Genomic DNA, 23,505 nt, shown 5'->3' on the forward strand with positions numbered 1-23,505 from the left:
TTTATTTTTAAATTTTTTTGGCGAGTATTTTAAATAATTTAATGTTCGTTTTTTTAAAGGAAATATTTCATTAGAGTATTGTATTTATTTTTGTGTATATAATACTTTTAACAATTTGTTGTTATTTTGAAATTTGTCGGTGTTTTGATTACTTATCTAAAATGACCTTTAGAGCTTAGGTCATGGGTCATTCTTCTGGCAACGAAAAACGGCAACCGATGTCAACGACATTATTTATGAGAATGTGTGTTGCTTTTCTCCGAAAATAATGTAAAAGTAAGACGTTCTCCTTTTATTTTTTACAATAAGTGAATGATGTGATGTAATTTCTGTTGTATTTCGAAAAGTCCTTCCTCATGGTTTGACCCTCAGTCTATGATTATGAACGGTATTTTGACGGAGCGTGTTTCGCCCGTTCTCATCTCATCTCACTAAACTTAAAATAATAATAACACCGGGACCGTGTCGTGACTATATTAACAGAAGTTGAGACAACTCGACCTGTCGACCATGGTTTTCGGAGTGTCGAATTTGAATTGTTTATTGATGGACTTCATTAAAATATTACCCTGTCACAACCTTTCAATTAAAAATGGTTTTGGAAGTCACACAAAAGTTGACCAAACGTAGCTAATCATTTACTTATCATTCAGACCGAGTCAGACATAATCATGTCATGGCACGTTAATTATTGATTCGTTGTCTCTGTACGGGATAGCCACACCAGGCGTTTGTACAGTACTAAACAGATGCAGATGCTGATTAATAATCTGTTCATAATTCTGATAATATGATTTAATAAAAATTAAAATGTAAACTGTGACTGTGTGAGGCTGTGAAGTTTCTTTGAAAATTGAGTCCGGCCACCACTCTTTATTTTAAACAGTTAATAAAGGGAATTGCTTGATAACTTTAATGGATGTTAGACTTTATTTCCCTATTTTATATTCCTCTTTTAGGAATTTGTAGCTGTGAGTGTAGTTTAGTTACTAAACAGCAACGCTCAATTTCGACTGTTCAAGTGTTAACAAGGAAAATTCAGGCGCACGTTTCATCTCACAGATGGAACTCTTGCATTTTCATGTTCAAATGGAGTGTAGCAAGATTGGGATAGTTCAAAGTGGTGCTCTTGCCTCTCTAAATGCATGAAGTGTGGCTGGAAAATATTCTTTGAATTATCAAACCTTTCAAAACTGTCTTTAGTTATTATTGTTGTTTCTGGTTTACAAAAAACAATTAATGTATTTGTAACCCACCAAGGTCTAAAATTACTACAAAGTTCACAATTTAAAAATATTCCTTATTTATTTGTAGCATAGTCTGTCTCCGAACAAAATACAAGAAACCCGCAGCATCAGTCATGGAAGATGAAAATGCAGTCTCCCAGAAGGAGTCGGAAACTGCCAAGGAGGAAGAGAAAGAGACGGACACCAGTAAGGAGAAAGGCTTGAAGCCTGGTAGCGCTGGCTCCTCCAAATCCAGAACCCCATCAGCTTCTAGTAAGAGGAGTGCTTCTCCAGCCAAGACCCCTGCCACGAAGCCTGCTGCTAAGCCGGCTGATAAAGGGGCAGCGAAGGGCAAGAAACCAGTCAAAGGTAGTTTAGCAGTTTGTAATTGATTTGTTAAAAGCAAAGCGATGTTTGGCTAAGCTATTTAAGTGCAAGCTCTGGTCTGGTGTTTCTTCTCCGCAGAGTGTGGGTTTGAGTCCTGGTGGTAGTGATTGAGACCATTAAAATACTTCAACATGATTACTTTGTCCTATCCTTTGGGGCGGACAATAATCCGTAGGTCGTAAAGGAACACGTTGCCTTGGATCGGTCAAGTTGGTCTTTGAAAAGCGTTTGTAACCGTTTGTTATAAAATGCATATGATTAGAAAGATGTTGTAATAGAATATATTGATCCACACAAGTATCACTCGAAATTGGGTGGTTTTCCTTTTACCTCGTCGACAAACACGGTCGGCCATTTATGGGAGTCAAAATTATGGGAGTCAAATTTTTGACTCCCATAAATGGCCGACCGTGTTTGTTCGCAAAGTAAAAGGAAAACCACGCCATTTCGAGGCAAATGTGAGTGGATCATTATGTTCTACTTTTAACACCTCTTTCTAACCATATGTATTTTATAACAAACGGTTATAAACGCTTTTCAAAGACCAACTTGACCGATCCAAGGCAACGTGTTCCTTTAAGTACTACAAGTACTACATTTTTATCTGAAAAACTCTGACCCCCCCCCCAAAAAAAATAAAATGTCCCTTTTTATAGTTATTTTTTTTCATTTATAACATCAAATTCATAAGAAAATGAAGATAGAAAAATATGGAACACTCCAGATTGCAGGGTAGAACTTTTAAATCATTTGGTTTGAAAGTGTTCACAACAACCTTCATACTCGCAAGCTTTCGTATAGCAAACTTTCATGCTTTGCGCTCATAGTTCAGGTTGTTTCCTTCTCATTCCTGAACCTTTTACTATTCAATGGATTTTTGTTTTGCAGGAGGCAAATCAAAGAAGGATGAACATGAAGAAAAGCCGGCAGTTGAAGGAAAAGGTAAGCGCTCAAACAAAGTGGCCCTGTATAGACCTTACGCACATGATGTCATATCAGTAGGGCGCCCTCACCAAGAGGTAACACTGCCGTTCATTGGCCAAACCTGTGCGCTGCACATACAAATATGTGCGTTTTGATTGTTTCTTCATCGTTTTATCTCTAAGATGGTGGCTGGATGACTTCAGTGCATGAGGTCTATTCTGGCAGTTACTAATATAGTCAATATTATATCACTCCCCATAATTCTGCATTGAGATTCGTTTAGATTGCGTCACATATGTGTTCTTTTTACAAGAAAGCTGCACAGATGCAACAGACTACAACCATAGCAACCAGTGTACTAGACCTAATTGCAACCAATGTACTTTACCCATAGCAACCAGTGTACTACATAGCAACCAAAGTGCTATACCCATATCAACCAATGTAATTATCCATAGCAACCAATGTGCGTTACCCATAGTAACCAATGTACTTTACCCATATCACCAGTATAATATACCCATAGCACCCAGTGTACTACACCCATAGCAACCAATGTACTTTACCCATAGCAACCAATGAACTTTATACCCATATCATCATTATATAAACCCATAGCAACCAGTGTACTATACCCATAGCAACCAATGTACGTTACCCATAGTAACCAATGTACTTTACCCATATCACCAGTATAATATACCCATAGCACCCAGTGTACTACACCCATAGCAACCAATGTACTTTACCCATAGCAACCAATGAACTTTATACCCATATCATCAGTATATAAACCCATAGCAACCAGTGTACTATACCCATAGCAACCAATGTACGTTACCCATAGCAACCAATGTACTTTACCCATATCACCAGTATAATATACCCATAGCACCCAGTGTACTACACCCATAGCAACCAATGTACTTTACCCATAGCAACCAATGTACTTAATACCCATATCATCAGTATATAAACCCATAGCAACCAGTGTACTATACCCATAGCAACCACCGACTATATCCACATTAACCTGAACACTATATCTGTAGCAAAAGGCGCTTTATAAATGGTGATATTATTGTTATCGCTAATGCTCCTGTCTTTACAGGAGGAGGCGGAGGAGATGATATTACGCCCCTCTTTCTGGCCTCCAAGACTCAAGAGCTCTTTTCCTGTGTTGCTGACGTTGACGTAACCGAAGAGAATCCTTGTAAACTCCTCCCTAAGGAAGGAATCCTACAAGATATGAAGACGAGGGCTGCTGTGTCGGATTTCCATCCTGTCAAACAGATTATGCTGGTATGTCAAGATTTACCCAAAACCCTTCCAATAGACCCCTTGAGGTAGACCTCACTGAGTTAAAAAAACCGTCTTACTCTGACCAAAGGAGGCAAATCATTGGATGGTAGTTGTTCGTTGTGCGTAAAAACTTGTGTGTGACATCGGCGTCCCTGAAGTGTTTCACTTTATTGAAGAGGTCTATTGCTAAATCCTTCAGAGTCCGACAGCTTGTTTGAAATGAAGTGTTTTTTAATGGGCTCAACATTCAGGTATTTAAAAATTCAATATTTATTATTCATGACAAGAACGACATACGATTCTAAATAAGAATGCTTTTTTGTTAAAATATTGCTGAAAAATGTCGCTGCAAAACAATGGCATGGAAATGGTCAGAGGAAAAAATATATATTTTTTGTCACATTTGCTGAGGTCTCAAAGGGTAATTGATCCTTGATCTAAAGAAATGTTTCTTCTGAGAATATAGAGTATTCCCAAGAGAAGCTTTGAACTGAGAAAATTGTGCAATTGCCAATTTTTGTTCTCTTTTTGAAAGTTGCATCCAAAGAAAGAGACACCCTTTTGTTTTTGAACAACAGGTTGTATTTAGACAACAGATGATATCACAAAATTTCAACTTGCTAGGGAGTCCTCTTGATTTCTTTTCTATTTCTTTGTACATTTAGGACTACCCAGGTGAGGAAGTATTGGTTGTATTCGACCCAGACTTCAAGCTTGGACAGAACTTCTACATTGCTTTGACTGAGGAAGCCAAAAATCGTATTCTGAGCGTAAGTAAAATGCATTCAGTCCAAGATCCCTCATGAAAGTAACTGTGGGGTCTTTTTATTTTCAGTGTTTTTTTTCTCCAGAATGTAGTAGTATGAAAATCACAAAGTCACACTTAGTCTTATTTCGTTTTAAGATGAGGTACTTGTCCTAAGTTAGGACTAGTCTAAAGTTTTTAATAACTCCTCAGACTAGTCCTAAGTTAGGACTATCTTTGTGAAATCGACCCCAGCAAACGTAGAATAACACCAAGGCCATGTTTTTGTTGCCCCAAGTCTTCGCCTTTTTGCCCCTTTAAAGTGTGTTGGTAGATTTTACAAAGTTCCACTTGAAGTGCCGTTTACAAAACGGAAATGATCATGCCCTTCAATGAAATAATATAACGGGCTCGATTAGTCGACATAGTGTGTCAATCCTTCAGAGCTCCATCATGTCAGCCCGTGGCTGTATACTCCCCATGGGAGCTGAGAAAGGAATCTTGGCCCCAATAACCATGGTACTAAAAGCGCATTGATACGTTATTGTAAAAATTATTATATCTTTATTAATTAATACAGTAGGTTCTTAAAAGCAATAACCAATTGAATGTGTGTTTTTTTTAAATACTGCAGCCTCCATCTGAGGAAGGTGAGGAGGGGGCGGAGCAAGTTGATGGTGGTGGAGGGGTGCCTGGTGAGGAGGAGGAAGTCATAGTGTATCGGTACGTTCCTCCAGAGCCCAAGAAGTGGGTGTCGCTCGGCAGCGAAGTTGAGATCGAGGAGGAGAGTGTGGTTGAAAGCAGACCTAAGGTGAGCTAGGATATCAGGCCTGATACTTCACAGAGGCCAGGAAGGCGATTGCCTCAATGCCCCCTGGTCATTGCATTTGTGCCCTTGAAAAGCCCTTGGTTTATGAAAAATGCAAACATGGCGGCCAAAAAGCGGAATTTAGGATGCATATATACAAAGAATAAAAATACTTATTTTCTTGTGCTGATTTGTATTCTAGATTCAAATGACTATCCAGCGAGTGAGACGTGACTTCGGTGCACCGATCAAGTTCACCGACCGGAACGCAGATGATGTAAAGGATGGGTTCATTGAATGCTCATCATTTGAAGACAAAAGCTACAATGTGAAGAAGATGGAGATGGATTTTGGAACTCAGGCCGTGCCCACGTATGCAGAAAGCGGCACACAGACTGAATGGTAAGTCGATGGTAGCTATTATATCTGTTTAACTTTTTTCATTTTCATCTATTCTGTTTCATTAATTAGGAACCCAATTTCAACGAGCTGCTTCAGCATAGTAATTGGCTGAGCACGACAAAAGTAGAGCAGAGGAAAAAGTGTAGATTCGTGGATATAATGTACGAGCGGAAGCGGAGTTCATTATACTAATGAATCTACACGTCTATTTCGACTTAAACTTTCTTTGTCAAACAACACTTGGCCACATTTCTTTTTTGCAAAATTTATAGGCCTAAGCATGTTTTATAGTGCTCGCAACATTATATTGTACCATGTTTTAATCAGTTTACAGTCATGTTTTTACTAAAGTAAATTAATTAAAAGTAAAATGTTTTTTGAAAACTGAAAATAATAACATGTTTTCAGCTGTGTTTTGAACATCATGATATCCTTCAATTTGGAAAGACAGTCATTTCAAGTTGAACTATTCACTTCAGTTTGTAACAAATATGTGTTAGTGTGTAGATTTGTTACAAATGTACAGTTTTTATCGATAGAGTGACGTCACAGAAATAATTTAATAGTTTATAATCACACTCTTATTTCTTTGAGCAGGAAACATCCACGTAACCAAGCCACTCAGTATTTCCCGCGGGAATTCAACATCGATGAGAAGAAGACTTTGATGGAGACAGAGGAGGTGCTCAACACTATCAATAAAGTCACACCAAGGTATGCTGGGAGGATGAGAGAGGGGGGAACAGGGGAAAGATGTGTGAGGGAAAGGTACATACTGGGAGGATACGGGATAAAAGGGGAGGGAGGTATGTAGAAAAGGTACATAACATTTATTGATCAGTAGGATTTGAAACTTATCTGATGATGTATTGTCACTTGCATGTATAAACATTGTTACGTACATCAGCTGCACTAGATTGTCATATCAACTTGGTTTTGAAGGTTTTCTGTTTTTTTTTGTGACGTTCGGACAATTTTATAGAGTTGAGAATGGTTTGCAGTAGCACCATGTAAATATCTCTTTCGAGTAGTAATTGGCGCTGAAAAGAACCAGTGGTTGACCTCTCAATGTTTCGATCAGTATGCTCTGATCGTCATTAATCACCAGTTCTTTTCAGAACTAACACTACTACTCAAAAGAGACATTCACATGGTGTTATCGCAAACCTCTCTCAGTTATACTTCCACCATACAAAGTTTCAAATCCTATTTAAAACAACATAACTAAATGGAAAAATATTCTTGCTTAGCAGATCATTTGAATGTTTTTAATATTTTTGTTTCCTCATTGTGTGTAGGTTTGAGTTGGCTCTACAGCAGAATGAGATCATGAATGTATTCTTTGATGACTGGGTGGCTCTCGCTGATGAAGACAGCACTTTTGGCAGCAAGTCTGACAGCCACCTAAAGGTAAGACAACTTTAAATACAGAAGACTCGCAATGCTGCTATAAGAATTTAGTTGAAAGTGACACAGACTAAAGCCTATTTTATACTTCAACGAATACAAATGTAAAGGGATCTGTGACGTCACGTGTTTGTTTTCGCAGTAAATATTTCGCAGGCGTTGAGCAAAACTCAACTATTGCGAATTCCGTTCGTTGCTAATTAGTGAGTACTGAGTTTACAGTGCTAACGCACATATGGGTTAAGCCTAAATTAATCTAAAAACTTGATTTTGTTTTCAAACAGGAGTACCAGTCTTTCACTGATCTCCAGTTCAGTAAAGACAAAGCTATCACCTGCATTGAGTGGCATCCATCAATCAAAGGCATCGTAGCTGTGGCTTGCTCGGAGCGCATGACGTTTGATGACCGTGTCGACAATGCCTCTAAGATTATCATGAGCCCCTCACTGATTCTCCTCTGGAGCTTCACAGATCCAATCCATCCACAGGTATGCAACTTTTCGGGGTTGGATTTTACAAAGAGTTAAGGCTAGTCTTAACTCAAGTTAACTAACTTAAGTTTATATTATCTTCTAGGACTAGTCCTAACTCTTTGTGACCCAAGGATTCTCTTAACAATTATTTTTGGATTAACATAATTGTGGCCCATTTTCATGGCTTGCGATAAATTCTTTATTTACTGTGCTAGCGCTGAATAGCCGCGATAACTGTCTTAGCCGAGATTGCCTAGTAACGTGAAGTATACAAAAGCTTAAGTAAAAATCCCTGCTTACCAATATAATCACTTGATGTAGGCTTGGACTTCCCTGCTTCCGTGAGCGCTGACTGCCCATTTCTGAATATATGATATGACACAATACAGCAGAAGCAGATCAGCAGGATTTGCATTTATATGACTCTTAAGTACAAAACCACAAGAAGATTAAAAATGCAAAACACTGCAAAGAATATTACCATTTATGTCATTTATCTTTCTCATTAAATTCATTGTTCATTCTATTAAAAAAAAGGGGAAAAAAGCTATAGACCTTATGCATATGAGTTTGACGTGGTTTGAGAAGGGCGCTCTCACCTAGAGAGGTCAAAAGGAGGTTATTCATTGGTCAATTTGTTTCTGTGCGTAGCGCGTACAAATATGTGCATTTGGATTTTTTCATTATCGGATTACCTCAAGACAGCCGCTGGATTACAACATTGGGCAAGAGATATTTTGTATGGTCAGATTTTTAGGATTTTTTTTTTTTTTTTTAAATTCAGATTTTGTTGGAAGCTCCAGATGACATCATCAGTTTCAAGTTTTGTCCGACGGACCCCAACATTATTGCAGGGGGGTGTATCAATGGCCAAGTCGTCATGTGGGATATCAGCAAACATTCCGACCGTCTCCGTAGCAACCAGCGTGGTAAACAAACAAAGAAGAACTCCATGATGAAACTGGTAGGTCTTTAGCTTGTAGTCAGTTAGACGTCGAGATATGTTCGTTGTCAAACAAAACTAGGTGTGAAGGTTCAGGTGATGGGAACAATATTATTGAATTTTGCACTTAAAGTCAATAGGACCATGCACTCTTCATAAATCCCTAAGCAGACAATGGGAGACTTTCGGGACGCTTGGTGGCAGCAGACTTACCAGGTAAAATTCATTGTTATCGGTCATGTGTGCAAGCTCAGAACTACGTTAACAATGACAATTTACCTGGTAAGTCTGCTGCCACCTAGCATCCTAAAATCTCCCATTCTGTGGTCAATGAAATAGGGTCCTGTTTTTCTTCAATCGAAGGGATGGACTCAAGTTATTGCATTTTCCCATTTGAAAAATGCTTCACTCCTAAACCCGATTTTTGCAAAATAAGATGCCCAAGACTTATGAATTTCTGAATTCTGATAAACAATGGTCACATCAGCGATAATATTTGGTTATGGGAACTTAAACCATTAATTTGCACATTTCTCAGACTTTTCCCAAAGTTATTGACAATGTAAATCAGTTATTACAAACAAATTGAAGATTATTTTCTTTTGCACCCATCCTTGTTTTTTATTTTATTGCATGTACAGCATGTGCATATGGGAATCCCTTTCCTTCCCTAAGCATGCTTCATTAGGACTGCTGTACGCATGCCTGAGAAAAAATGAACTTACTCTGTAATTTTGTTGCCATAAATTATCTCCTTACATCTGATGTTATATAGCGTTAGGTTCTCATAAGGCCCCATCCCCACCTCCATCTATACTCTGACAAATCAGACATCTGAATCTTGTTTTGAATGCTGACGGTACGTCATCACATTTCTTTCTTGCTGGATTTTGATTTTGCTTTTATCCTTTGCCATGCTTTCCTTGCTTTCTCAATCAAGCACTATGGTAGAGGCAGAGACCAGGTAAACTTGTTCAACCTCCGTCCACAATTCATAACTCCATTCATTTCTTTCCATGAAAACCATATTAATAGCTGACTTGTATGATTGTTTACTCACATGAAAAAAAGTACCATTCAAAGTTAGTAATACTTTTTTTAATAGCTGACTTTTATGATTTGTTGCTCATATAAAAGTTCAATTCAAAATGATTAAAATTGTTTTTAAAGATTTGAGTCACAGTGATTCAAACGCAGTGTTGATTTTCACAAGAAGAATATTTTTAATAACAGTTGTCTCCTTTAAAAAATGGTCACTGTTTTGAGTTGTCTTAGATTAAAAAAAAAAATTAACATTTATTTAATTCCGGACACTTACACCAGTTTTGCACTAACTCCAATGCAACACAGTCATTAACGCATAACATTGATATCGATGTACTTCGCAGGAATTAAAACTAACTTAGTTTTTATGGTGATGTCATTCATAAATTGGTTCAAAGCTCCATCGACTGATTTAATTTTTTTCTTCTTTTCAATTTTTTTTTTCTGCAGTACAAAATTTTGAATCCGATAGTACTCCTCCTGTCCATTTTAAAAGAGACTATTGCAATCACTGTCAGCTTGCACTAATGCCCAATTCATTCCTTAAAAAATAAATGTATTATAGATCCTTTCCTTAGGTGACAGTTGAATGCACGTGTGTTCACATACTAAACACAGCAGTAGACACCCTTGCATTGATCACCACCGCGCTGAAGACAAACAATGAAAAAAGCTTACGCCCAGCTCTGTGTTTCAGTTACTCTGTGGACATTCCTTGTTCTCTTCACTTAATACGGAAAATCGTATTCTTTACCACTGTAAAAAACACTGTGTGCAAGTGTGTGAGTCCACATAATGTTTTAAGTCCCCACATGGCCGAGCAGTCCACCGGATTCAATCTCTGGTGTTTGATCAGCAGAGTGTGTGTTTGAGTCCCGGTCATGACACTTGCTATGTCAAATTGGGTAGGTAGTGCTTTCTGCTCGACTGGGATTGATCAATTTGGATTGATTATACCCAAGCCTACATATGTATGGACTGTAAGAGAGGTAAACCTGTTTCAGTCCTAGGAGTAGGTGGCATCAAAAGTAATTGAAGCCCACACCTTGAAGTGGCCTTCAGGCTTTGTTTGTCTGGCGACTTGCAAAAAAAAAAATTAAAAAACATAGTGTAGTGTAGTTCTCAGGTTCACACCTCTCGGCCATGGATAGGTCTTAATGGACCTCAACGAGGGCGCTGTTTTGGGGGTCTATTATACAAGAAACAAAATTAACCAAAAAAATTAACCTCATCTAGGCAATTAACACACAGAAAAGCACAACCTCTTTTCTGGAAACAGTTCGCTATACTAACGCACATTTTTTGTAACTTGCATTACTTACACGACACATTTCACTTGTACAAAAATAACCATATCTAGGCAATAAATACATAGAAAAGCACAAACTCTTTTCTGTAAACAGTTGGCTATCGCTATACTTACGCACATTGTTTTTAACTTGCATTACTGACACTACACATTTCACTTGTAACTTTAGAACGTACTATACAATTAAATGCCATTTAGATATTAATTTCTGTTCTTTATTCCAATTGGAATCATATATCAGTGTCACTCACATTCACAATTTTATTAAGGTCTTAATTAAAGTATAAGAACTTATAATCAACAATATTGATTAGTTTTGTATCTATTTATAACATGTTGATTATGATATATGTTGACTTCTAAAATTTGCAATATTGTTTTTCCCCCTCTCTATTGTTTTGTTTTGGGTTTTTTTTGTGTTTGTTTGTTAAGGTAGGAATGCTTATCAACAGTGCTTTTAATGCATTGATTTGTTGCCAATCCTGTTGATTGATGCATTGATTTGTTGCCAATCCTGTTGATTGATGCATTGATTTGTTGCCAATCCTGTTGATTAATGCATTGATTTGTTGCCAATCCTGTTGATTGATGCATTGATTTGTTGCCAATCCTGTTGATTGATGCATTGATTTGTTGCCAATCCTGTTGATTGATGCATTGATTTGTTGCCAATCCTGTTGATTGATGCATTGATTTGTTGCCAATCCTGTTGATTGATGCATTGATTTGTTGCCAATCCTGTTGATTGATGCATTGATTTGTTGCCAATCCTGTTGATTGATGCATTGATTTGTTGCCAACCCTGTTGATTGATGCATTGATTTGTTGCCAATCCTGTTGATTGATGCATTGATTTGTTGCCAATCCTGTTGATTGATGCATTGATTTGTTGCCAATCCTGTTGTGTGTGGTATTGTTTCTCCTTCATGTTAATGTTGTTTGTGTTTACATCGTTGTGTATTTATTGATTCTTATTCCCATTTCCGATCAGCCTGGTTTTGAGGATGAGAATGTTGATAAGACGCCTGTCATACGATACTGTGCAGTCTCTGGCATTGAACACAGTCATAAGACGGCCATAGCTGACTTACAATGGGTCCCGGATCACATGGAGGTAAAACAGACAATCAGAATTTTTTATTTTAGCTAAATATTTTAAAGGTAATGGACACTATTGGTAATTACTCAAGGTAATTTTTAGCATAATAACTTAATTGGTAACGACCAATGGATAGTTGTTGATAGTACAAAACATTTATAAACTGCTCCCTCTCTAGTAACATAGTTTTTGAAAAAGAATGAAGTTCTCACTAAAATATTTGGATTGAATTCGGGACCTCAGCTGAGGTCTCAAATTCAGCATCTGAAAGCTCACAACTTGTGCAACAAGGGTGTTTTTTCTCGCATTATTTTCTTGCCATTTTGACGACCAATTGAGTTCACCGGTGAAAGATGACTTATATTTTACAAAATGATTACAAGATGATTACAAGGTGTAAGATGGTTCATATTTTTAAAATTTTTCAGATCACGCGTATGGGGATGATTGTGGAGAACAAGACTCAGACATGCAGTCAGATTCTAACCGGGTCTACAGATGGGTGAGTAATTATTGTTAGCTGATCGAAGATAGCTACTCATGTGAACGTACTTAAAGTCATCGTAGCGTGTGGGTATGAATCCTGCTCTGGATGATGATGGAACAACTCAAATCCCGGTTATGACACTTGTGTCCTTGAGCAAGACGCTTTACTATAATTGCTTCTCTTCACCCAAAGGTTTAAATGGGTACCTGCAAGGGTGGAGGTTGATATTGTGTTTTAAAAGCCACTAGCGCCATAAGGCAGCTCAGGGCTGTATACGCTCTAGGGAGCTGAGAAATATTAAAGGATTGTTATTGGCCCACTTGACCCTTCTATGGCAAAACAGCCCAAGTCGTAAAAATTACATTTTGAGAAAGGCTGTTTTGCCATAAAACGGGATCAAAGTGTGAAATGAGGCCAAAGCCAGGACAAGTTGATACACTACCCATATTCATAGTTTTGAAATGAGAAAAGTGCTCCAATTTACCACGAAATTATCTTATTAAAAAAAAATTTCTTTTGAAGTTGGGCTGTTTTACCTTGGAAGGGCTGCACTGACCAAAGCAGTAAATGTAAAGTGCATTGGTACTTTATTATATATTATGCTTTATAGGGGCTTCATCACACAAGGCAACTTTTACAGGCAATGTGGAGGCAACCAACTGCAGTGCTTGCTACATGACCACTTTGGCTGCACTTTGGTTATTTTTCAAACAATGTCAAACGATCCCAAAGAAAAATATGTGAACATTCAAAAGTGAATGCCTTTTCTTCTGGGAGATTGCCTGGAACTGGTTTCCTGTAAATTGTCTTGTAAGACATGGGCCTAAGACCTAGTCATTATTATTAATGTTATATACTTTTGTTGCCTAGTTACATCGGTATCTGGGATACAAAGCCCCCTAAGGGTCACACTCCGTCTGTAGAGGAGGCAAGGCAGAAGGACAACCCCCTGGCTGTATCAACCATGTTTAAACATCTGGACCTGACATGGAAACCAACCCTTAAGGTATGTCTGCATTACATATTTGTGTAATCTTTTAACTAAAAGTTTTTTTCTTCTAAATATTGTCTTTGTAGTTTTAATCACACTCTCAATCTCAGTTACCCACTTTGTAAAACTAAAAGTACTTGCGCTTTTGAGTGTATTGCCCCTTAACTTTTGAATTCACTCCTACTTTGGAATTCTCTCCCACATACCATCAGGATCACCAATAATACAGGTACCCTGAAAACGTTGCTCAAGACTCATTTATTTGGACAGGCTTTTTATCAGTTTTTATGTGGCTTACACTGGTCAATCATGGGTTGGCTAAGGTTGGCACTCGAACTTGCTCTAGACTGATTGAATTTCTACAAGTTGTAGGGATATTGTGTTTACTGATAAAGGATAGGAATGTTAACCGTCCCCAAAATCAATGCTGTTTTATTCTGTGTTTTTACTGTAGTTTCCAGTGAGTAAAATTGAAGGAACTGGGGAGTATGGTGTCATGAGAATCAGTATCCAAGAGAGACAAGGAGATAGAGGTGCCTGTAAGTATAGAGACTTTATCATCACATGGCTACAAAGAGCCCTAGAGTCTAGACTTCCAGCAGGCATTCTGTTCTGTATTGTTGCTGAGCGATCAAGTGCACTAGACACAAGCTTTGGTGTCTTTGATCTGCAGAGTGTAGGTTCAAGTCCAGGTCTTGACACTTGGATGAGACATAAAGCTGTTGGTGTTTGTGTGTGCTGTGTCATGCACATAAAAGAACCCAGCACAAGTGCTTGATTTTGTCGAATACAAGATCTGCAAAGAGTTACTCAATATTTATCTGTTGTTCATTCTGTGACTTTGTAACAAAAAGTGTATTCATGATTGTGGCTGTGCACATATAAATGTAGTACCTTATAAATATTAACATATCTCTTGAATATTATGAGGTATTATGAATATGCATGTATCTAGTGGAAAAACAAAGTGATAAAGGGACAGACACCAACAGAGTGTAGGATCTTGACACTTGTGTCCTTAAGCAAGACATGGAAAACACTTGATGAATATGAATGTAGTACCTCTTAAATATTAATGATGTATCTTATGAATATTAATAAGGTCTCATGAATATGCATACTTACAGTGGAAAAGAGTGGTAAAGGGTCCGATACCAACATGGGAGGCATAGGCATGGGAGGCTCAATGAGGACAGGCTCAGCCAAAGACAAGAAGCCCCTGGAAGGAGCCACCTCAAAATTCTTCGTCGGAACTGAGGTAAGAACAAAAAAACAGGATGAAATGAGAGTAAAGTGGTTGCCCTCTATCCTAGGTCTAATTCATGGAGCTTCTTAAGCATACAAAAATGCTAAGCCCATAATTATGCTTAACAGAATAACAATACCAGCCAAAGTACCACTTTACATGTACAACATGTACAACTGGTACTGCTTAGTTGTGCTCGGAAGAAATGTGGTACGTAATATTTATATTAAGCTTAAGCAGCTCTATGAAATTGTGCCCTGTTTGTGATTCTGATGTAATTTCATTGTACGCCAATTTGCGAAAATGTATCCTGATTTCGCATGTCAACTCTTCATACTGAAACATTGTCACCTGCACAAAAACTCCCTGTGCAAAAACTGTGAGTCTTGCGCGTTAACTCTTTGGTGATCTCGGCACGTACTTGATTTGTGCGTACACCCAGGCTATTCCGAGCATGCTACACTGTTTTGACATTTTCTAGCTCTTGTTCAACGTGAGTGCTACTTTAGGAGTTTTTCTTTTACTAACAGGACGATATTTTTGTTTTGATCCTTTACAGTCTGGTGAACTTGTGTATGCTGATTGGAAACTGGAGAAAGACGTTGACTCTGGCAAATTACAACGTAAGTCACATCAACTCCTTCAACTTAGCAGGAACATAGAATCCAGTTTCAAGAATTGTCTTGAAGTTTTTGCATTTCTCCTTTCATTTATTCTGGTTGTGAAGCCAAGTACTCTCAGCAAAGCAAACTTAATCACGTTCCTAGCCAATAACTCCATGGAGAGAAGACTAGGAAGCAAATTTCAGTTTTAGAAGTGACAGCAAAACCCCAGAGAGTTATTCCTGGGAGAACCCATGCAGTTGGGTAGGGACTGAAAACCAAATCCACTTACTGCCACCTTGGGATTTGAACCTGGGGTCGTAGAGGTGGAAGGTGAGGAAAGATACTACTAGCCAACCTGACCGCCTGTATAAGATAGATAAGACTAAGTAGTAATGGCAGAGTAGCTGCTTTAAAAGCACTGGACACGCTCAGTAATTGTCAAAGTCAGTATTCTCACTTGGTGTATTGTTACATGCATAAGTAACAAATCTGTGAAATTTTGAGCTCAATCGGTCATCAAATTTGCAAGAGAATAATGAAAGAGAAACCCCCTTGTTCCATTGCTTTGTGTGCTTTCAGATGCTCAATAAAAGGCTTCAGCTGAAGTCGTTTGTTATTTGAGTGAGAAATTGCCTCTTTCTCAAAAACTTTGTTTCTTCAGAGGAAGCCTTTTTCCACAATGTTTTATACAATTAACAGCTCTCCATTGGCCGTTACCAACCAACCATTTATGCCACCATTTTTTGAGTAATTACCAACAGTGTCCAGTGCTTTTAAGAACTAAAAGATTCAAGTGTGAATACCACTTTAAAATATATATTTTGTTTTATTGTTGTCCTTATTCAGCTCCGAAGCCCCAGTTTGCCAAGTTGTATCATGACTGGAGAATAAACACCCTGCAGCGATCTCCGTTCTACAAGGATCTCATCCTGACGGTTGGAGGCTGGAACTTTACTCTCTGGAAAGAAGGAGTTGAGGTAAAGAAATGTTCACCCCCCAAAAAATTCTGCGTATGTTGCCACATTCTCATATGTTAAAGCAAAAACCTGAGAAAAACTTCCAGTGATCTATCTTTAGCAGTCTCGAAATAGAAAAGATCATGAGGTGAATGAGCATTTGTCACTGCCGAGTTAAGACATGTGAGACTGTTGATAGTTTCAAAACCAAATTGAAAACACACCTTTTGTTTTCTTGTTTGTGCCTTGAGTACCCCTTGGATGGATATGTTTTTTGCGCTTTTTAAATGTTTTTTATTTTATTTAATATTACTATTTCTTCCTTTAGAAGTTGCAATGAACATGGTTATGATGTAAAATTTTACCTTTTAAAAATATTCTCTCAATTTTTCTGACCCCAGGGTGGACCCATAATCCACTCAGCCACAGCACCCAAGAAACTAACTGCCGGTTACTGGTCACCAACTCGTCCAGCGGTGTTCTTCATCGGCTGTGCTGATGGCAATATTGACATCTGGGACCTGTTGGATAAAACCCATGAACCATCGCAGACGCAGAATGTATCGGCTTCAAGTATCACTCAGATCTACCCATGGGTTGTCAACAGTAAGTCATTCTAAAACCACTTTATTGGTGTGTCGTGGTCTAGTTGTTAAGAGCATCGGATTCAAACTCTGGTGTTTCTGATCAGCAGAGTGTGGGTTCGAGTCCCAGTCATGACACCTGTGTGCAGGTCAAAACTCAAGAAAAACACTTATCTGTGATGCTTTGTCAGATGGTTGTAAAGCCTTTGGCCCTGTGTCTTATAACACACGCAAAAGAACCAAGTGCACAAAAAGAGAAGGGGTTTGCCCCTGTGTTCCTGGTTTGATTGACTGCATATTGCACCACAGCAACCACATAACATGGTGCTATGTAAAAGGATAAGTTCTCATATTTCAAAGGTAGTCCCACATACCTTGCAGGAAATACTGTATGTTACGAGATCGAAAACGAGAACGTTAAAAGTGCACGCCCTCAATTAGTTGACTAAGCGTGGGCGTATTCTGCCTGGAGCAATTTAAAAAAAACTGGCCTTCAGACATGTTTTCACTGTTTATATTGTCAACAGATTGATTGATCATTCATTATTCCTTTTGTTGTTGTGATTGAACAGGTAAGCAACAGCTTCTGGCAGTCTCTGATAGCGTAGGTACCTTACATATATTAGAGGTACCCTGGACCCTACGTCATGCCACCTCGGCAGAGGTAAGCTTCTTGGCTGTTTTATTATGTTAAAAATCTACTCTGTTTGACTTGTTCTTTCGGGCGTGTGGAAGCCAACTTTATTCAAGGTTGGCATTACAATGTTAGATTGATGTGTTATCATGTAACTGCATTAACTCCTGGAATGATTTTGAAAAGTTTCATTGCACGGAATGGGGGGGGGGGGGGCTAGACTATTTGAGATTGCACGATAGCTAGAGGCAGTTCGAATCCTCAGTTGTCTAACTGGTAAGACATTTGCTCTAGAATTGCAAAAGTCGTGGGTTCAAATTCTGCCAGAGTAACTTGCCTACAGTATGTATTTTGCTGACAGGACATTGGGAAAGTACTGAGTATACAGCGCTTACACACATCGGTGTAAGGTTAAGGCCAAACAATGTTTGTTTCTCAGCAAGTTTAATAATCAAGCCATATTATCTCTTTGTTTTTGCCCAGCTCCCAAGCATGTCTAGCTATATTGATCGTGAAGTGAAGAGGCTTGAGTACATCGATAAACGCCAAGACTTCCACATCCAGAGCAAGAGGAAGTTGGATGCAGAAGAGGCACAGAAGAAGGTATTCGAAATAATATCATTGCATAATGGTGCCCTTGCATTACTGACCCTTTCCTTGATATAGGTCTCAAGAGTTTGATAGTTTACTCCAAAGACTTGTAGTAAAACTATGTGTCTAGAGACTTCACCCAAGGGATCTTGACTTACCCTTTATGGTTGAAACTTTACTCAAGATCAGTCCTGATACTTCAAGGAAGCAATGATGGCAATGGCCTCCATGCCCCCTGGTCATCGCCTTTAAATGCTTTAAGGTACACATCTATATGTGTTTGAGACTTTATATTACACTATATGAGACTTTACCCCAAGTACTTGAGACTTTACCCTCTTTGAAACTTGACCATAGGTACTTCAGACGGTAGAGGGACTTGAGACTTTACCCTACTTGAAATTTTACCATACAGACTTTAGCCATTATAACAAGCTATGGGACCTGAGACTGTACTTAAAACTTTACCATAAGGACTTCAGACATTTCCAGAGGGACTTGAGACTTTACCCTACTTGAAACTTGACCATACAGACTTTAGGCATTATTGCAGGGCGATGCAACTTTACCACAGGAACTTTATACATCAAGCGACTATTATTACAATTTTTGGTTTTTATTTTACAGTTGGTGCAGCCTGCAGACCCTAGCACTGAGGAGGTTGAGAATAAGATGAGAGTCGGATTCCTGGACTACAAAGAAGATGAGAAGAAGTTCCTGGAAGCTCTTGGCCTGTACATCCCACCGGAGGAACCCCTGCCTGAGGTGTAGATGAACCACACCAGAGCTCTCCTCAAACAGTCATCTAAAATGTATGTGCCTACAGTTTATTTCAACCCTCCCTTGGCAGCATATTGCGCCACAGCACCTTGTAAACCATTACATGGGGCTAAGGATTAGGTCTCATAATTCAAACGTAGTACCACCTACCTTGCAGGAAATAATGTATGTTACAGCGCCAGGAGTGATGGATATGTGCGCTTTATAAAAAGGCAATATTATTATAATGTAAAATTTGAGGCATTGCATTGTGAGGTATCAACGTATATTCAGTTATTACTCAGTTGGAAGAGCTTTGGGTGTTGATACCTTTCTCTCTACTTCAACAGTCATCTATGTGCCTATAGTTAACTTGAACATCCTAAACACTCAGTTTATGAGCCTGGCGTGTTGATACCGAGTGTAGTTTTTCCCCAACCTCTACTCCAGCAGTCATCTATGTGTCTACACTTTACTTGAACATCCTATACACTCGGTTTAAAGAGCCTGGCGTGTTGATACCGTGTGTAGATTTCCCCACCCTCTACTTCAACAGTCATCTATGTGCCTATAGTTTACTTGAACATCCTATACACTCAGTTTAAAGAGCCATAGTGAATGCCTCTCCTGTCAGGGATCGCAATGGCTCTTTGTCCTAAGTCCAAGGGCAGCAATGTTTCGGCCTGTCTTGGATGTTATTAGACCAAGACTTCATTTGTTTGACTCTCTGCCGCTTTCCATATGTGCCTACAGTTTACTTGAACTATACGCTCAGAGCCTGGGGTGTTGATATAGACAGACCCTCTCTCTTCTCCTACCTTCTGTTACATGCTTGAAATTCATTAGGGTTGAATCGTAATTGAAATGAACTGCGTGTCATTTACCATCTTTTACTCAATGTCCACTTCATGATCTTCCATTTATTCCGTCCAGAATTTTATTCCGTCCAGTGCACAAATATTGTGTCATTTTGTATGAATATCCGGGCTATTTTATGCAAGATACAACGTTTAAAAATGTTGAAACTTTAGTGGCTATTTAGGAGGTACAATTGATCGCAGTGCCAGAATAGTGTCATTGTTATATTCTTCTGGTAATGAAACCAAAGGCGACTCGTAAGTCAATTTTATCACTGCAGCTTGCAAGCCCGAGGAAACCTGGAAACATGGTACACAAGGGTGCTTGCTATGTGAACCAGAAACACTGGAGTTAAACAGCGGCTACAGAATGCTCAGAAATATAAAATTGTTACATTTTTGTAATAGATGCAGTGCCATGACCAGACTTCCTACCAACACTCTGCTGATCAAAAACACCAGAGTTTGAGTTCAATGCACTTATCCACTCGGACATGACAGGACTTTGTCTATTGTAGTCCCGCATAATAAACTACACAGCATCAACCGTCCCACATGTCCTTTCTGAAAGAAATATAGTGGTTCTTCCATGAAAATAATAATAAAATGATTTAACTTACGGTTGATGATAAAACCCTCAGCACTCAGCTAGCATAATAATAGTTTGGCTGCAAAAATAGAATCTGGCTTGCAGAAAATGTCCCCTTATTTTGTTACTGGTTTTATGGAACAGCTTGTACCTATGTACAAATATTTTAGCAGCAGAGTAGCATAACATTTGGCTTGCACTCTTCACTACTGGAGACTCAACTGAATCCTTCCCACTATCCTTTCTCAAGTACTTCACACACACACTTCTATGTACACTCTATCAGCCGACACCCCGATCCTTTCTTATGGTAAACTTACCCCAAGATTATGCAAATAAGCTGTAAGGTTACACAGGGTTCACTGCTCCTCATGTTGGGGTATACCCTCTGGGTCAAAAGTGTGCATAATGAATAATTAATATTGACCCTAAACAACCATGGCCAATAGGGTCCTGGCACTAAGCCCTTCATGAATATTTGCACAAAGTTAAAAATAACTTGAACAAATTTAGGCAGTATCTCTGAAGGAAAGCAATGAATATTCATAAAACATCCAGGCATTTGCAGTTTTCTGTGACAAAGGGTTTTAACGTATATATAAAATTATATTGAAGGCTTTGGTTTTTCCCAACTATTTCAGATTTCCGTCCTTTTCAAATTTTATAATATTAATGTTTGTTGTAAATTTATTTGAACCACTCTATGATAGTTCCGTCCTATGTATCATATTTCATACAATTTTCATGGAAATTCTTTTGAAAGATTTATATAAGTTTGTTGAAGAATGTGTATGGTTTAAATTATTAGTTTAAGCATTGTTTTTTTGTTTTGATTTTCTATTAAAATATTAACTGTTTGTAATTTGTAACTACAAATTAAACGTTGATTTATTTGAATACAAAGTGATCTAATGCATCTTATTATTTTTATCAGCTTTTTTTTAGCCCAATTTCACAGTTGCATAAAATCAAAAGGGGTAAGTGTTGCATTTTTTGTGGAAATTGGGCTAATTTTGCTTAGGCCTATAGCCTTGCAATTTTTAAAATGTTGCTATACATTTAGCCTTGCTTAGTCACCTTGTTGCATTTTAGGGCACAGATTTATATGTTTGTATACAAGGTTATATATGGCCTTGTTGCATTTGTGAGCAAATTTGTTGCTTTTTATGACAAAGTTTGATTTAAGCCTTGTTGCATTTTGATTTGATTATAAGTACACAAGGCTTGTTGGAGAAAATTTGTTAATGTAACACAGGGCCTTGTGCACTTTGGCACAAAGTTTGATATGTACACAAAGCTTTGTATTAGACTTGTTGCATTTGTGACAGACAAAAATGGGGAGGCCAAAGCTGGGAAGACAACCACAGGGGAGGATACAACTTGGGACTCAACAGCTGATGAGGCAACAACAGGGGGAGGCAAACAAGTGGGGGAGGCAACAACAGGCAGGCAACAACAGGGGAGGCAACAACTGGGGAGGCAACGACAGGGGAGGCAACGACAGGGGAGGCAACGACAAGGGAGGCACTGACAGGGGAGGCAACAACAGGGGAGGCAACAACTGGGGAGGCAACGACAGGGGAGGCAACGACAGGGGAGGCAACGACAGGGGAGGCAACGACAGGGGAGGCAACAACTAAATTGGAACTTGGAGCCCCCTAACTGAGGTGTGTTTGTTTGACGATGCCTGCTTTTTATGAAACCCATAAAAAAAATCTATATTTTTATGAAAAATTAATCCAAAATCCAGGGTCGAGATGATTTAAAACTGCATCATTTTAGATCACAAAATATCAGGTTATGTCCCGAATTCGACCAGAGTTTGGTTGCAACAACCAACAAGTGTTCCATGGTATGTAATTGTACTCTCTATCTAGCGCGCTCATTCGTCTAGACCAGGGGGTGTGTCGTGGGCCCGGCGTGGGCGTGCCCGCCCGTGCACTGCCCTTGCTCACTTGGACGACAGCGCCCTCTTGTGATAAAAATGTTGACAAAATAAAAACAAGATTTCTGCAGACGAATGCTACATGCTGGATTTATGTTTGTGTCAAAATGTCGTGAACAATTGTGTTGTTTGCGTGCAGAGTGATGGTTCAAGAACATTGTGTGCAAAGTAGATATCTCCCAGACAGGAAGTATGTTGGGTACTCATAGGTAAGTGTTACAAAGTGTTTTATTGCGGTCTTTTCATTCTGACACTAGTCGGTCAACACAGTTACAGTTGTTTTTCCCATTCACATGATTCATGTGCGTTGAGCTTGCCCAACATGGGTCCCACCGGTACCCACCGTACAAAAACCAATAGCTTTTTTTCGAAGACGTCTTTTGTTTAAATTTTCAATCCACTACCATACGAAATTGTAACATAACCACTATTAATAATTCGATGTAGAAATGTTTCTTCTTACATATTTTATGCATTATTATCAATCTTTTGGCACTGGGTGGACATGCTGGACACTAACCCCAAATGGTAATTACTCAAAATAATTTTTTTAACATAAAAACTTACTTATACTTGGTAACGAGTAATGAAGAGCATAGTATAAAACACTGTGAGAAATGGCTCCCTCGTGAAGTAACGTAGTTTTCGAGAAGGAATTAATATTCCATGAATTTGATTTCGAGACCTCGGTCTCAGAAATAGAAGTATCTGAAAGCACACAAATTTGTGTGAAACTGAGAAGAGTGTTTTTTATTTCATTCATTCACAACTTCGACGACCAATTGAGCTCAAATTGTCACATGTTTGTTTTTATCCATGTTGAGATACACCAAGTGGGAAGACTGGTCTTTGACAATTACCAATAGTGTCTAGTGTCTTTAAAATTAATGTTAAGGGTAAACAATTTCACCACCCAAAAACATTGAAAAGTGGGACTGTGGGTGCGTTAGCTTCCCTGTGTCGACCCCGCGGTGCTCATTCTGGTGAGCCCCTGACAAGAGCTAAGCGAACGATCACTCACCCTCTGAGGGTGCTATCATGCACCTTGAGCCAGCCCCAAAGTGACCAACTCCACAAGCAGGGCACTTGGGGCTGAACGGGGGCGAGCCCCTGGAAGGACCTCAAAGCTATTCAGGGGCAGATCGGGGTCGACGCAGGGAAGCTAATCGAACGTACCCTTTAAAACTTTGTG

General features: G+C 38.8%; 1 protein-coding gene across 2 annotated transcripts; it reads left to right on the plus strand.

Annotated features, from left to right (window-relative positions):
- The first annotated feature begins 106 nt into the window (after nucleotides 1–106).
- On the plus strand, nucleotides 107–19,077 carry LOC117298081 (WD repeat-containing protein 63-like). 2 transcript variants are annotated; one of them, XM_033781318.1, is made up of 22 exons: nucleotides 107–276; nucleotides 1,315–1,595; nucleotides 2,502–2,555; nucleotides 3,649–3,839; nucleotides 4,505–4,609; nucleotides 5,219–5,395; nucleotides 5,595–5,794; nucleotides 6,392–6,508; nucleotides 7,093–7,204; nucleotides 7,486–7,689; nucleotides 8,459–8,638; nucleotides 11,962–12,084; nucleotides 12,498–12,571; nucleotides 13,427–13,562; nucleotides 14,002–14,086; nucleotides 14,675–14,805; nucleotides 15,353–15,416; nucleotides 16,245–16,375; nucleotides 16,756–16,960; nucleotides 17,511–17,602; nucleotides 18,056–18,175; nucleotides 18,791–19,077. In XM_033781318.1, exons 2-22 carry the CDS (start codon nucleotides 1,361–1,363, stop codon nucleotides 18,932–18,934), a joined length of 2,880 nt encoding a protein of 959 aa, XP_033637209.1. In that variant the 5' UTR covers nucleotides 107–276; nucleotides 1,315–1,360; the 3' UTR covers nucleotides 18,935–19,077. The 2 variants fall into 2 exon arrangements, with proteins under 2 accessions (XP_033637209.1, XP_033637210.1); XM_033781319.1 differs by having other exon boundaries at nucleotides 1,320–1,595.
- Nucleotides 19,078–23,505: the final 4,428 nt, after the last annotated feature.

This window comes from Asterias rubens, chromosome 12 (genome assembly GCF_902459465.1).
Source record: "Asterias rubens chromosome 12, eAstRub1.3, whole genome shotgun sequence".
Lineage (NCBI taxonomy): Eukaryota > Metazoa > Echinodermata > Asteroidea > Forcipulatida > Asteriidae > Asterias > Asterias rubens.